Source organism: Podarcis liolepis (assembly GCF_965112155.1).
Source record: "Podarcis liolepis genome assembly, chromosome: 5".
Lineage (NCBI taxonomy): Eukaryota > Metazoa > Chordata > Lepidosauria > Squamata > Lacertidae > Podarcis > Podarcis liolepis.
In genome coordinates this window covers 8,869,815-8,886,143 of record NC_139556.1, presented here as the reverse complement: position 1 = coordinate 8,886,143, position 16,329 = coordinate 8,869,815, and the positions used below count along the sequence as shown (strand labels likewise).

Here is a 16,329-nt window from a genome sequence, read left to right as displayed (position 1 = left end):
GAGGCAATAAGCCTGGAGGGAAATGACAAAAGGCCTCTTAAGGATGCAATAGGTAGGACAAATGCACACATGTATTTCAATGCTATAGATCAGGGATGTCCAACCAGTAGATTGTGATCTACTGGTAGATCCCCAGCTGATCGTGGTAGATCGCGGGATCCTTATCATGTACAAAAAGTTACGGGGAAAAAGCTAAAAAACTCTGTGCAATCCACCCACCATCCTCTTCTCTCCAATGATGATGGGTAATCACTGCCAGTTTTTTAATACTGGGAGTAGATCACCGTCTCTTGGGAGTTGGATGTGCCTGCTATAGATGGTTTGGGCTCCAGTTCCATGTGCAGAACATAGTTTCACCACAGAACTGGGGTTTTTTGGCTTTCCTATTCACTTTGCATCGCCTTGCTCCCTCCCCCTAAATCTGCTCCTGATGATTGGGGCACTCTCACATGCAGGTGAGAGAAGTTGCAGCAAGAAGAGGACTCACCCTTAAGTAGAAGTACATTTCAGCTCACACAGAACCCATTTGGATCCAAAGGAATGAGACTAGGAGACTGGCTAGGCTTTGGTAACTGAGATGGACTTGCAACTAGACTATTGTCAGAAGCTAAATCAGCACCATGATGGTTACAAAAAGGGGGGGGGGGAATGACCCAAAGACTTGCACGCTGAAAAGAATGCAATCGGTGTGTCCCACTCAGCACCGTATAGAACCCCCCTGTCCAATTTTGGTCACTGTGTTCGAAGTAAGATGGATTCAAACCAGGAAGGATTCAGAGTGTTCAAAACGGATAAAATGTGTGAAATGTAAGGCATGTGACATCAGAGCAAAGAACCAGGAACATTTAGCTTCAAGGAAAGATGAGAGCCAGAGTGGTAGCACTTAGATTGCTGGACTAAGACCGGGGAGACCAGGCTTCAAATCTCCTGGTAGCCATGAAGCTCACTCTCACTCACTCACCCTCAGTCTAACCTACCTCATAGGGTCCTTGTGAGGATAAAATGGGGAGGAGAACTATGAATGCCATCCTAAGCTCCTTTGAGGAACAATGGGATATAAATAAAAAAATAATTTGAGGATATGTCAATGTCTTACTTTCTGTTTGCTTGGGAAGTTGCACATTCATATTTATTGAAGGAAGCAAGCCACGTTATTAGTTTAGGGAACTGTTCTGTTATATGAAGTTGGGGGGGAGCCTATTATAACTCTGTGGGCCCAGTGATCTCTTGAAGCAAGATCAAATATTCCCTCTCAATACTGCCATCCATTTGTACATCTGAAGTATACAATTTCTCCAAAAGGGCCATATCCAGAGCCAAATGGACAAAAAAGAAATATAAAAACCAGCACCTGGCTTATATGGGCAGGATTCTAGGCCTCACAGGGCATATTAAAATGCCTCATCTCAAAGGCTGTATTTAGAGCCAGACTGTGTTATTGCAAACCGGTGCCTGAGTATCACACACAATCATAATCATGATTCAGGAGCAAGAGCAACTATACTATCAGATGTGTCTCAAATAAGAAAAAAACTGTAAGCCAAAAAGGTTCCACAGTAGTTCCTTCTCCCCCCTACCCCATCCACTACCCAAACAAAAGAAAATCTGAATGCAAAATATAAGCACTCTTACTTGGCAATTCTTAGCTTCCCAACTTCACCTCTTCCTGAAGCTTTAGTCCACTGTTGTGATAAGTATTTTGGAACCTATAACAAAAGGCAACAAAATAAAATAAAATCCAGTGAGTACAGAAAAGAAACATGTACTTTAATTTTCTCTCTCTTCCCCCACTCTTTAAATCCTGAGACAGGAAGAACTACATATTTCAGGATGTAGAAGAAAGCAACACTAAATCAAAATATATTATAGCTTGCTTTCTTAAGCAGTAAAGAACAAAGAAACATCAGCATTACAATAGAATCATATTCATGAATTTCAAACAATATAATTACAAATCAAACAAAGCACTGATCAGAATTTGTAGCACTATTGTTTTAAAATGAATTACAAGAGGGAGAACAGGATATGCATCACCTTTACTTTTTATTAACATTATAATGATTGGCACACAAGTAGTAAGAGAGTTTTCAAACATAATACATTTGTCTACAGACTACTAACACTACAAAAATTAATAAAGGTTTTTTTAAATTAAATAAAACCCATCTTTGTATCTTTTCCCTGAAATTGATATAATTCATTATTTTTCCATGATAATGCTATAGCATATTCCCACTACACTACCAAATTTGTTAAGAAACATGGGCTAAGTTCTGTTCTGCCAAGCTTGATCTTTTCTCTCTTCCCAACCATCACCCTAATTTACAAACCCAGTAAAAAAAAAAGAAAAAGAATGTTTAGGTCCAAAGACTGATGATGGGAGAGCCATGTAGACAAAGGAAAGTGCAAGTGGTGAGAGAAAGACTGCCAGGCTCTTCAAAAACTCAGCTAGGTTTGTTTTGTTGCCGCTGTTTTTCTTTGATGGGAGTATAGAAAGTTGGAAATTAAGTTTTTAAAAGGAGCAAACAGAGCAGTTTAGCACCCAAGTAATCAAAGTCCATAGCCAAGATTCTTCATAATCCAAAAAAGAAAGCAGAAGCATATGGGGAGAGTTGCTCTGGCCAGGTATGCTCCCTCCTATATTCATTCATTTACTCACTCACTCACACACACACACACTTTCCCCCTCCCCTTTAAATTCTCTCTCCCAGGAGCTTCCTAACAGAGCAGAAAAGCCTCATTGGTCATGCTCTTATTTCATTTCTCCCCCCTCCCCCACCTATTCCCATTTTTTTGTCCTCAGAAGAGGCTGAAAAGCCTTCTGCCATGCATGTGTGTGCACACTTTCTCCTACCCATCCAGGCTTCTCCTTCCCCCAACACAAAAAAGCAGACCCTCAAAAAGCAGTTCTACCAGGTGCTGTGGTGAGGGATAAGGAGGGCAGGGAAACTAGTGGCAAGGAGGCCACGATAGCTCCCTTCCCCACTAATTCAAGCACCACACTTCAGTAAAAGAGAAAACTAACAGAACCTGGCTCCCATTGCCGAAATAAGGCAGGGAGGTGAGTTCAGGCTCCCTTCTCCTTGCATAGAAATGAACAAAATCATACCCCTGCCCTCTTCATTTAGCAAAGCAAAGATGTCAGTAACAGCATCCATGGTCAGAAAGCCTGCCACAGTCAGAAACACAAGGTGTTTCAAGGCCAGAAAACACACCAGTGTTAAAAAACACTGCCAGATCTACCTATGTGTAGTCCACCACTGTTGCTCAGTCCGTGTATTGTCCCCACTCCAATCTTTTTTGCCAGGGCCATAATTTATTTATATTATTAAATTTACTAGCCGAAAGTGCCCAGCCTTACCAGGGAATGCTAAGATACCAAATAATATAGAGATTTTTAAACAGATAGTGCAATTTGTTGGTTTTAAGGCTGTCCATGTGCACATCAACCCACGGCCATAGTGACCTGGGGAACACCTGACCCAGATACAGCCTCAAATCAATTTGGGAGTGTGGCTTATGTAGGGATTTATAAAACCTATCTAGTCAGGAAAAGGGCCGGGCAAGCAGGCACTTCTTCTCCTTTCCTCTTTGTCTGACTACACTGCAGAGAGCAGGAGGCTTCAATTCTGCTGGTGCTGCTTTGTCAATGCATTCCTTGCAGCAAACAGGCTGGTGAAACAGACTCCTGCAGCCAGGACTGCGCCCTTGGAGTGCGATTTCTACAAGCTGCTGCATATGGTTGTCTGCTATGCCAGGCCTGCCTGGCCTCCCCATTCTGCCATTCCTTCCACCCAGATATTAAAAGCTTCCCAATACTAGGCTGCCTTCAGATGTCTACAGAAGGTGGTATAATTGTTATCTCTTTGACATCTGATGGGAGGGTGTACCACAGAGTGGGCACCGCTACCAAGGACCTCTGCCTGGTTCCCTGCAACTTCACTTCCCACAGTGAGGGCCCTCAGAACTGGGCCTCAGTGTCCAGGCTGAACAATGCGGGTGGAGACACTCCTTCAGATATACAGGTCCAAAGTCATTTGTGCATGGAAGCATACTGGGAGTCAATGTAGATCTTTCAGGACCAGTGTTATATGGTCTCGGTGGCCACTCGTAGTCACCAATCTGGCAGTAGTCACATTCTGGATTAGTTGTAGCTTCCAAGTCACCTTCAAAGGTAGCCCCACGCAGAGCACATTGCAGTAGTCCAAGCAGGAGATAACCAGAACATGCACCACTCTGGCAAGACAGTGTGCAGGCAGGTAGGGTCTCAGCTAGCATACCATATGGAGCTGGTAAATAACCACTCTGGACACAGAATTAACTTCTGCCTCCATGAACAGCTGTGAGTCCAAAATGACCCCAAGGCTGCACATCTTGTCCTTCAGAGGCAGTTACCCATTCAAAACCCAGGAGTCCCCCACACCTGCTCACCCCCTATACTCCAGAAACAGTATTTCTGTCTTGTTGGGATTCAATTTCAATCCGTTAACCACCATACATCCTTCAATTGCCTCCAGACACTCACACAAGATGTTCAATGCCTTCACTGATTCCAATTTAAACAACGGGTAGAGATGAGTATCATCCACATATTGGTGAACAACCAACCCAACCCCCCTGATGATTCCTCCCAACAGTTTCATATAGATATTGAAAAGAATGGGGAGAGGACGGAGCCCTGAGGCACCCCACAAGGGCCCTGGCTCCGAAGGCACTGTGGATGAGGAAGCATGTTTTTTCCTTGGTGCGTCGGGCACTGACAGTGGAGGGACACCCTCTGCCACCAGCAAACTCCATCGGCCATGGCCCTCCAAGGTGCTGGGGTGAAACTGCCGCTGCTCCTGCCAAGTGAGCTGAGGTGGTTTCACCCTGGCACCTTGTGGAGCCGGGCCCAATGTAGCTTGTTCCTCCCTCCGCTTTTCAACATTGCAATGTATCGCTATATCATGATGGTTGGCTGGTGATACATCACAATGTTGAAAAGCTGATATCATCCAGTCCTAGTGAGGTCCCTGCAGAACTGGAGGCAGGCAACTGTTGCCCCCATCTTCAACAGGGGAGAAAATGAAGACCCAGGTAACTACTGACTGGTGAGCTTGACGCTGATACTAGGAAAGACCCTAGAACAGATAATTCAACTTTTGGTCTGTGAGCCCTTAGAAAAGGATGCTGTGATTACTAAGAATCTGGTATGGGTTTCTCAAAAACATGTCATGCCAGTAGAATCTCATTTCTTTTTTGATACAGCTGCAAGCTTGGTGGATCAGGGGGATGCTGTGGATGTAGTATATCTTGTCTTCAGTAAGGCTTTTGACATTATATTATTGCAAGGTACTGATAAAATGTGGGCTAGACAAGGTAACTGTTAGGTAAATCTGTAGCTGGTTGACTGACTGAACCCAAAGAGTGCTCACTAATAGTTCCTCATCATCCTGGTAAAAATTGACAAGTGGAGTGCTGCAGGGTTCTGTCCTGGGCCTGTTGTTCAACATCTCTATGAATGTATTGGATGACGGAACTGAGCGGATGCTCATCAGATTTGCAGATGAGACAAAACTGGGAGCAGCTAATGGTTCAGAAGACAGAATTGGAATTCAAGATGGCCTTAACAGATCTGAGAACTGGGCCCAAACAAATTTAATTTCAACAGGGACAAATGTCAGGTTCTACACCTACACAGGAATAATCAGCTGCACAAATATAAGATGGGGTTCACCTGGGTTGCAAGCAGTGCTTGTGAAAAGGATCTAGGTGTCTTAGCATACCACAAGCTGAACATGAGTCAACATCACACAACAGTGTCATGAAGCAACAAAAAAAAGCTAATGATATTCTAGGCCTTAAGAGCAGGGGTCCACAAACTAAGGCCCGCGGGCCGGATAAGACTGAGGGACTCATTTATCCGGCTCGCTGCAACCTCCGCTGCCTGCTGCCACTGCCCGCTCTTACCAGCACTGCACTGCGTGACTGCCAACTTCCAGGTTGGAGGAGCACCAGAAATAGTTTGTGCGCATGCGCAAGCGTTATTTGTGCATGCACAAGCGTTATTTCCGGTACACATCCGGGTCGGATGAGGCCCGTGCGCATGCACACAAAGCTATTTTCAGTGCTCCTCCCACCCGGAAGTGCGCCAGAAATAGCGTTTGCCCACGAGTATGGGCACATGTTCCCCCGCCCTCCAGCCCGCTGCGTGATCAGCGTTGGAGACACCGGCCCGAGGCGCAGTAAGTTTGCTGACTCCTGCTTAAGATGAACAGTTGAAAGAGTTGGGTATGTTTAGCTTGATAAAGAGGAGACTGAAAGGAGATGTGAGAGCCATCTTCAAATATCTAAAGGGCTGTCAAATGGAAGATGGAGTAAGCTTGTTTCCTCCTGCTCCAGAGGAGGGTAGGACTCAAACCACTGGCTTCAAGCTCTGAGGGCTTTCTGGCAGTTCCCTCAGTCCGAGAACTGAGCTTACAGGGAACCAGGCAGAGGGCCTTCTCGGTAGTGGTGCCCGTCCTGTGGAACGCCCTCCCATCAGATGTCAATGAGAAGAGCCACCATATGACATTTAGAAGACATCTGAAGGCAGCCCTGTTTAGGGAAGTTTTTAATGTTTGAATTACTATTACAGTGGTACCTCTGGTTACGTACTTAATTCGTTCCGGAGGTCCATACTTAACCTGAAACTGTTCTTAACCTGAAGCACCACTTTAGCTAACGGGGCCTCCCGCTGCCGCCGCGCCGCTGATGCGTGATTTCTGTTTTCATCCTGAAGCAAAGTTCTTAACCCGATGTACTATTTCTGGGTTAGCGGAATCTGTAACCTGAAGCGCCTGTAACCCGAGGTACCACTGTATAGCCTAAATGCCCCCCCACCTCGCCCACCAAACTCACAATATTTCACCCCACACTTTGTCAGGGCCCATGTATCTTGCTGCTTGGAGGAAACTGTTCTTAACCTGAAGCAGCAACTTTAGCTAATGGGGCCTCCTGCTGCCGCCAGAGCCCGATTTCTGTTCTCATCCTGAAGCAAAGTTCTTAACCTGAAGCACTATTTCTGGGTTAGCGGAGTCTGTAACCTGAAGTGTATGTAACCTGAAGCGTATGTAACCCAAGGTACCACTGTATATTATTACTCCGACTAAACATCAAGAAGAGCTTTCTGACGCTAACTGGCTCCCTCGGGAGGTGGCGGGACTCTTTCCTTGGTGGGTTTTTAAGCTGAGGGTGGACGGCCACCTCTCATGGATGATAAGTGGGGGGGGGGAGAGATCTAGTTGAGACCCCCGAGTTGCAGGGGGTTGGGCTAGATGACCCCCCGGGGTCCCTTCCAACTCTGCAATTCTATGAGGGGGTGGGGTCGTCAAACCCCCCCCCCGGCCCCCGAAGCTCCGTTGGTCAGAGCAGAGGGGGGGGTCGTCGGCCTGAGGCCCCTGAGAAGGCCGGGGGGGGCGAGGGCGCTTCAAACCTCCCTGTTTCCCTCAGTTTTCGTGGGGGGCGGGGACGCTTCTGAGGGCGACCCTCTGAGGTGAATAACCTGGCGTCCGTATCAATAGCCGGGGCTCACCTTGACGAGCCACATGCCCGTGTTCTGCTTGGCCCCGGCCAGGTCCAGCTCCCCCTTGTCGCTCATCGCGGCCTCGCAGCGAGAGCGCCGTGAGGGGAAACAGCAGGAACCGGCGGCGCACTCCCAGCTACGGAAGCCCGCAGAGGCCAAACGTCCTCGGGCCGGCGGCCGCTTCCCGACGCCCGCCCCCTTTCCGTGCACGCTGCGCGAACGCCTCGCCGGCGGAACGCGCGCGTCGACGTCACCCGAGGGGCGGGGACTGCCCCGCGCCAAGCTCCGCCCACTAGGGGAGAAGAATGGAAATGCAAATTGCATTGCGTTGTATTGCATTGTATATAAAATTAAATTAAATTAAATTAAAAATAAAATAAAATAAAATAAAATTTGTTTTAGGGACCCTAAAGAAAACTGCTCTTCCTAGGAACGGAAAGGTGTTGTTGTTTTTGCAAACGGTACCCGCCTCTCGAGGAAACATGCAATAGCGATCGTTATTGACCCTGCTTGCAGAGCTCCACAAAGGTGGGGAAATAGCTCGCCCCCTCCTCTGCTGCCTAGCAACCAGGACCAGGTAGCGCCAGATATTTTTGGGCGCAGCTTTTCCTCATCCCTTGCAGATGGACGGACTGCGGCTCTTGGCTCTTCTCAGCCACAGCGGTGGCTGATGATGGTCTGTGTAGGATCAAGGATGTAAAAAGCAGCCTCTCCCCTTCTTGCCTTCGGTGGTTGCTGCTAATGGGGCTGCACGCGGGTTTGTGAATCAAATGCCTTATGTTTCCAGTGCTCTCAGACCCCAAGCAATGCCCGTGTACTGTCTCACTATTCAGAAGTGGGAAGCATGGAACAATCAAGTCTCACGTGGAACACAGCAGCTGAAAAATAGGTGGCAAATTTGGAACGGATTCAGATTCCAGAGTAATCTCATGATAATACTTCTCTAATGCCAACTAGTTAAAAAACCACACACATCCATTTCATTTAGCCACAAAGAGATTGACTGATCTAGATTTCATACAATTGATCTTGCAGCCCGAAGTGAGTTTTTGACTTCAGTTAAATATATCTTAGGAAATAAATGAATCTTAGATCCATAGATTTCACTATTTATACCCACAGACACCCTTGTTCTTATTTATTTGTCTGCCAGGAAAACCTATGTACATTATCTGCTGCAGAGTTATTACTGGTTGTGTGTGATTCTGGGGACGTTCTATAAGACATACATTGGAATGACTGATAATCTGTTTAACAACAAACTCTAAACCTTCTCAGCATTCACTGGTGGTTAGGCTTGTTCATTTGAACCAAAAGAGTGTATTCTGCTGGCTACATAGTGTGGGACATTAGTGGAACAATTCATGTTTTGCCAGATAGGCTGCAGGTTTCTCACATATCCAATTGCATTTGATTGATGACAAATTCATTTAAGTTACAACTGAAAGGCACAATATTCTACAAATTCCCAAGTGAGCTCTCTCTAATCAGCTTTCAGGAGTACCGTAATCACATCCCCCACATTGAAGGAATGCCAATTAGTAGCCAAAGAGTCATTGAATTTTAAATTGGGATACCCAAAGCAGATTTTGCTAAACACCTGTAGAAATTAGTTCCTAGTTATCCAGTTTTTATGCATAACTAATGCCTTGGTACAAAAAAAATAAATCCACTGTCTTTACAGATGATAAACTGTTGTTGACAGCTATCAGGCATTTTATGCTTTAGCTCCCAACATGTAGGTTATCTGGAAATGCTTATTGTTTACACACTGAATGGAAACCACAGGGCTATGAAACTCTTAACAAGGCTGGCATTTAATGTGATAGAAAAATATCCTCCACAAAATGATCCTATAAGCCCCCTCCCTTAAACAAACAAGAACCAAGAATTGTGCTACACTTAGAAAAATAGTAGAAGTGCAGGCTTTTATGTCTCCTGCAATGTTAATATAATTAAAAGAGTAGAGAAAATAGCAGCTTGATTTCTTTTAGGAAACGGAGGTATAAAGGCACTTCAAAGTTTATATTCATTCCTTTTGTAAAACACTTCACAGCATCCAAACATCTCCTCATACATTCAGAAGGATCAATCTCCCTATATAACGGGGTCACAAAGAGTCGGACATGACTAATCGACTAAACAACAAACCACTGCCAAATATGGCCAAAAACAAAGGTTGCAGAAAAACTTGAAAAGGGTATCACTGAATGCAGAGGCTGAGGCAAGGCAGTTCATCCTGCTAATGTATGATAAGTACAGCACAATAAACATCTGGGAGCAAAGCAATTTGCACACAGAGGTCTTTTCAGATCCCCTTGTCCAGTGACAACCCAAATGCTACCCCCAAAGATCAGGGCCTCCTTTAAGTAGCACCCAACAAGGAAATTTAGGCACCCCCTCCCAATGAACCAAATTTCAAAGTATTAATATTTAAAATATTGCTTTGAGTGTATCTGCCCGCTTTCGTGACTCCACTTGTCCCTATTGTTCTCTTCTTCAATGCTGATTCTGTAAGACACATTAGCAGAAGTCCCTGTGATTTTTAATTGCTTGCTGGAGAAACAAACAGCATTTGACCCATGCAGCCTGATGCATTAATAGCTCTCCAGATGCCTTCTGCTAGCGAGATATTTCCCCCGCCACCCAATGGTTGCTAAGGAGACTATGCGCCCGTCTCATGCTGCTGACACCAAGCTTTGGCAGCCTTGACTGCTTTCTTCCCGTTGAGACCTACTGAAATCCTAGTCAATGCTTCAACAGTTTTCTACGGAGAACTTGGTTTGCATTCTGGTAGATTAATAAGCAGTGTTATTTTTCTAGAAAAAGAGGTGCCGCAACTCACCACGAACACCTTCCTTATTGTCTTATAATGGCAATAGTGCCCACCTAAGAGGTTCCGGAACTGAATTACAGCTGGAAAAAAAAGCCCTGTTAATAAGGAAGCAGACAGAGTAATGAAATTTCCAGAGTCGTAAACACATAAGAGTCAAGCACCAAATGTTCTCATTGCTTAACAGTTTATTTATGAATGAGGGACAAGAGGAGACTGTGGTGTCTTTATGATACAGTGGTGCCCCCAAGACGAATGCCTCGCAAGACGAAAAACTCGCTAGACGAAAGGGTTTTTCGGTTTTGCGTTGCTTCGCTAGACGAATTTCCCTATGGGCTTGCTTCGCAAGACGAAAACGTCTTGCGCTTTTTTTAAAAAGCCGCTTGAAGAGGCGCAGTTGCGACGGACCGTGCTTCACAAGACGAAAAACATCGCAAGACGAAAAGACTCGCGGAACGAATTCTTTTCGTCTTGCGAGGCACCACTGTATATGGTTTGTTTACACATATATACAACCTGAGCCTACTGTTGAGGGACTCAGCATTAACACCCCAAGCAGGTCTTGCTTCTCCCATAGCCTCAGCCTTGGATTTCAACAGAAATCAGGCACGTCTCTCCTTCACAGATGTCACCCTGCAGCCTGCTTCTAGCTCCTAGCTGTCACACACCTCTTTTGCCCTTCTAACTGCCAGCCAGTCGGGCCCACCCATTTGCTCACTAGCACAGAGCCACTTCCTTTGTTACCTTTATGTTCCATACTTAGGGGTTGTCATGGACTGACGCAGGGGTCAGCAAACCTTTTCAGCAGGGGGCCGGTCCACTGTCCCTCAGACCTTGTGGAGGGCCGGACTATATTATGAAGAAAAAAAATATGAACGAATTCCTATGCCCCAGAAATAACCTAGAGATGCATTTTAAATAAAAGCACACATTCTACTCATGTAAAAACACCAGGCAGGCCCAACAAATAACCCAGAGATGCATTTTAAATAAAAGGACGCATTATACAGTGGTGCCCCGCAAGACGAATGCCTCGCAAGACGGAAAACTCGCTAGACGAAAGAGTTTTCCGTTTTGGAGGTGCTTCGCAAAACGAATCTCCTATGGGCTTGCTTCGCAAGCCGAAAATGTCTTGCGAGTTCCTGCGGTTTTCCTCCCCCTTTCCCTCCCCCATCTTCTAAGCTGCTAAGCCGCTTATCAGCTGATCCGATAAGCCGCTAAAAGCCGCTAATAGCGCTAATCCACTAATCCGTCAATGGGCTTGCTTCGCAAGACGAAAAAACCGCTAGACGAAGAGAATCACAGAACGGATTCTTTTCGTCTTGCGAGGCACCACTGTATTCATGTAAAAACACGCTGATTCCCAGACCATCCGCGGGCTGGATTTAGGCAGCGATTGGGCCGGATCTGGCCCCCAGACCTTAGTTTGCTACCCATGGACTGACGGGTGCAGTGGAGCGGTGGAAGGCACCAGCTGGGGAACCCCCCAGGAACTCCCAGGGGAAGAAGGTTCAGAGCCAGGGAATTGGTGGCAGGACTAAGATGGATGGTCAGAGGGAGAAGAAGGAACACAATGGGAAGAGGTGGTGTTGGAAGCTAAAGAGGCAACAGGGTTTCGTGAGCAGGAAGAGGCTGGGGCAGAGAGCAGTCTATGCTCAGAGGCAGAAGCAGAGGCTGGAGAGGAGAGTGGGGAGGAGGCAGAGATGAGGTAGGCTGCTGAATAATCCTGGGAGTCTCCCTATCCTGGTCTCCCACAACTTGCAGATAAATGAAGAGAGTAGAGCAAAGTGAGACAAGACAAAGGAGCATTGGGCTGCTGGGAAAGAACCTTAGAGGGAGAGGCCTTAGAGCAGTGTTTCCCAACCTTTTTTGGGCAAAGGCACACTTGTTTCATGAAAAAAATCTCGAGGCACACCACCATTAGAAAATGTTTTAAAAATTAACTCTGTGCCTATATTGACTATATATAAAGTAACTCTCTTTAATAGGAATCAAATAAACACAAAGAAAGTATTTTATAATTACTTTATTATGAAATAGTAAGTAAACAGAAATATGAAAAATTATAAAATACTTTATTCAGTGCGCAACCTGGGCCTGTTTGGCTGAACACAAAGCTGATATTCTGGCTGGAATCGAAGAAAGACACACACGTAGCTCTTCGTCAACAGCTCTCAGTCTCTCTCTGTATTTAGTTTTTATAGCAAATGAAGGAAGAGTAAGCAGGCTGGGGTGGGTTAAGTAAGGGCTGAAAGTGCCTAGATGAAGTGGGGGAAGCTAGAGAGGAGGTACATTCTGACGTTTGAGGATAGACTAGGTTCTTTATGTGAATGATAGGTGAGTTATTTGACAGATCGAACTGAGAGCAAGTTGTGGCTTGTGTAGCTGGGGTGGACATGAATGTTTGGGGTGCAAACCCCAGGCCGGCCAGGTCCGAGGGGGGGCAGGGAGAGATGGGCCTGCCTGCCTCTGCCTGCGCTGTGGTGTGTTTTGCCCCGACCGACAGACGGACCGACCTGCCAGCTGTCTCCGCAGTAGCAGCGCGGACTGGAGCTCCGTCATTCTCCCCGCCGGTGCCCGGGGAGGGGAGTGTGGGGCGGCCGCTGTGGAAGCGACGGCGTGCTCCTCCTCCTCCTCCTCCTCCACTTGCCGGGCTAGAGCCAGCCGGCTAGCGCTCGCCCCTCCTTGCTCGAGCCGACCCCGCCGCCGGGGGCCTTCCCGTCCTCTCAGCGGTGCCGCCTCGCGTCCCTCGTCCGGGGGTTGGGAGGGGGCTGGGGGAGAGGAAGGGGGCGAGGGGGAGCAGCCGCTGCCGCTCCTGAGGAGATTCTGAGGCGTGGCGGGCGACGCGTGGCGGAAGAGGAGGGGTCCCGCCAGCCCCGCGTTTCTCTCTCTCTCTCCCTCACGGAAACCTTCCCCTCAGCTTCTGCCGCTTTTTCTCTTCTTTCCCTCTTCCTTTTTTTTTTTTTTTTTAAAATGAAAAATCTTTCCTTTCTCTCTTTTCCAGCCCCCCCTCCCCTCTTCATGGAATTTCACTGCACTCGGGCGCCGCGGCGCGCAGGCGCACTGCTCGCTCCTCTTTCCGCGCAGGCGCCTTCTCTCGCTCTTTCGCCTCCTTTTCTTTCTCTCTCGATGGTCCGCCTACAAAGGAGCGAGGGAGGCGCCCGCCATATTTGGATTTGCATCCAGCAGGAGATGCCGCCGCCGCCCCGCCTCTCGCCGCCCGACTCACCCGCCTCCCTCCCACGGCACACCAGGCAACGTCTCGCGGCACACTAGTGTGCCGCGGAACACCGGTTGGGAAACACTGCCTTAGAGAGCAGTGGGAAAGCAGTCCTCACAACTGCTTCATTAGGGCAAGAGCTGCTGGGAAGGGCTGCTGTGACCACTAGGGCTGAGCTGTTTTGTTGCTTTGATTAAAGAGTTGACTTCACTGACATCAGGTGCTTTATTGTCTTATTCCTGACCTACAAGTGATTCCAGCTCCTGCCGGGAGGCCATTACCTCATAAAGGGACGTGGGTGGCGCTGTCTTCTAAACCACTGAGCCTCTTGGGCTTGCTGATCAGAAAGTCGGCGGTTTGAATCCCCATGACAGGGTGAGCTCCCGTTCTTCAGTCCCAGCTCCTGCCAACCTAGCAGTTCGAAAGCACGCCAGTGCAAGTAGATAAATAGGTACTGCTACAGCGGGAAGGTAAACGGTGTTTCCGTGCACTCTGGCTTATGTCACAGTGTCCCGTTGCACCAGAAGCGGTTTAGTCATGCTAGCTACATGACTCGGAAAGCTGTCTGTGGACAAACACTGGCTCCCTCAGCCTGAAAGCGAGATAACCACTGCAACCCAATACAGTGGTACCTCAGGTTAAGTACTTAATTAATTCCGGAGGTCCGTACTTAACCTGAAACTGTTCTTAACCTGAAGCACCACTTTAGCTAATGGGGCCTCCAGCTGCTGCCGTGCTGCCAGAGCACGATTTCTGTTCTCATCCTGAAGCAAAGTTCTTAACCTGAAGCACTATTTCTGGGTTAGCGGAGTCTGTAACCTGAAGGTTATGTAACCTGAGGTACCACTGTAGCTTCCTTTGACTGGACTTAACCGGCCAGGAGTCCTTTACCTTTACCTCAAAAAGAAGCTGGCCTGGCTATTCCAGTAATTGAATTCTTGCCGGATCCAGAAATTAGCAGGGGACTCAGTACAGTGGTACCTCAGGTTAAGAACTTAATTCGTTCTGGAGGTCCGTTCTTAACCTGAAACTGTTCTTAACCTGAAGCACCACTTAAGCTAACGGGGCCTCCCGCTGCCACCGCGCCGCTGATGCGCGATTTCTGTTCTCATCCTGAAGCAAAGTTCTTAACCCGAGATATTATTTCTGGGTTAGCGCAGTCTGTAACCTGAAGCGTCTGTAACCCGAGGTACCACTGTACAGCCTAAATGCCCCCCCACCTCGCCCACCAAACTCACAATATTTCACCCCACATTTTGTCAGGGCCCATGTATCTTGCTGCTTAGAGGAAAGCAATGTTCACCTCACAGCTAGTGCTTCTATTGTTCTGAGGATGTTGCGTTGAACAACATGGCTTGTCTCACAGACAGCTATTGAATGGCACCCAAGTCCTTACTAATCATGACTGACCCAAGTCTCATGTGAGCAGGAGAGGAGGGAGGCCAAGAGGCAAACTTGAGTCCAGCTAGTGAAGAGACACGTGTGTCTTCCTCTCCTGATGCAACAAGTTCCCTTCCATGCCAATTTCCCAGAACCAGGAGAGGCATGAAGAGGGTGGTGGTGAAGTAGCCTCACACAGGTGTAGTCTCAGATTGCTTGGGGATAAACCCTGGAGAGTAGGGGACTTAAGGCAGCTGTGGGGAGGCCTTCACTCTCAGCAATTGCTTCATGGGGGCAAGACCTACAAGGGATGAGTGGTAGTGCTCATTGGGGCTGACACTCCTGTGCCGATCTTGATTTTGCTAATAAAGAGTTAACTCCAACTTGCTGGTGTGATTTAGTGCTGGCTAGCTCCTGTCAGCTGGTTTGCATAAGCCAGCTCAGGGATTCCTTGTGTGGCACAGCTTTGAAGCCTGTATTTTCCCTTCCTATCCCAAGTATCAGCTAGATGTTGACATTCAGGGCCTTCTTGGCAGTGGTGCCCTCCCTGTGGGGAGGCCCTCCCACCAGATGTCAAAGAGAACAACAACTACCAGACTTTTAGAAGACATCTGAAGGCAGCGCTGTTTAGGGAAGCTTTTAATGTTTGATGTATTACAGTATTTTCATATTTTTTTTTGGAAGCCGCCCAGAGTGGCTGGGTATGTATAAATAGATAGATGATGATGATAATAATAATAATAATAATAATAATAATAATAATAATAATAATAATAATAATAATAATAATAAATTTATTGGGTTTAGGGTATGTCTTCCACCCCCTCCCCAATTTATTACAATACCATCCTCTATTATAATTCCCTTGCTTTTGATATTTAAGTTGTAACTACATCCCTTAAATCTGCAATTAATGGGCTAACACTGCAGGTGATACCCAACAAAATAGTTATTTGGGTTTCTTGTTGTGCCATGGAATTACCTTCCCTCTCCTTTCCTGCTCCCTCACCCTAAATCTGTTATTGATTCTCTCCAGCCTTCCAGAGCAGATTTTTTTTGTGGGGACACTATGGGAAGAGTGGAGGGAGGTGAAATTCTGATTCACGAATGGAACTAAGAGTACTTTGTTGGATACTGTCCTGGATCTGCATTCAGTTTAACCTGCAACACGGAAAATATGTTGCCTTGGCAACTGAAGGGATACTGTTGGGTGCTTAAAATAAATTGTCCATGCATGCAGGGCTAACCCAAGGCATTTTGGTATCTGAGGAATAATATCCACAAGAAGTCCCTCCCCAGTTAAAATAGATGACCATTTGCCATCTTCTAATGCACCTGTTAGTTGGGAACCTA

General features: G+C 47.0%; 1 protein-coding gene across 1 annotated transcript in view; it reads right to left on the bottom strand.

Moving 5' to 3' along the window:
• GTF2F2 (general transcription factor IIF subunit 2) overlaps nt 1-7,744 on the bottom strand; it is a 59,853-nt gene extending 52,109 nt beyond the window's left edge. Inside the window, exons 1-2 of the mRNA XM_083503542.1 lie at nt 7,553-7,744; nt 1,633-1,706 (exon numbers count right to left, since the gene is read on the bottom strand). Of these exons, the coding sequence (XP_083359668.1) occupies nt 1,633-1,706; nt 7,553-7,618 (140 nt within the window). The 5' untranslated portion in view covers nt 7,619-7,744. The remainder of the gene's footprint in view (nt 1-1,632; nt 1,707-7,552) is intronic.
• Nucleotides 7,745-16,329: the final 8,585 nt, after the last annotated feature.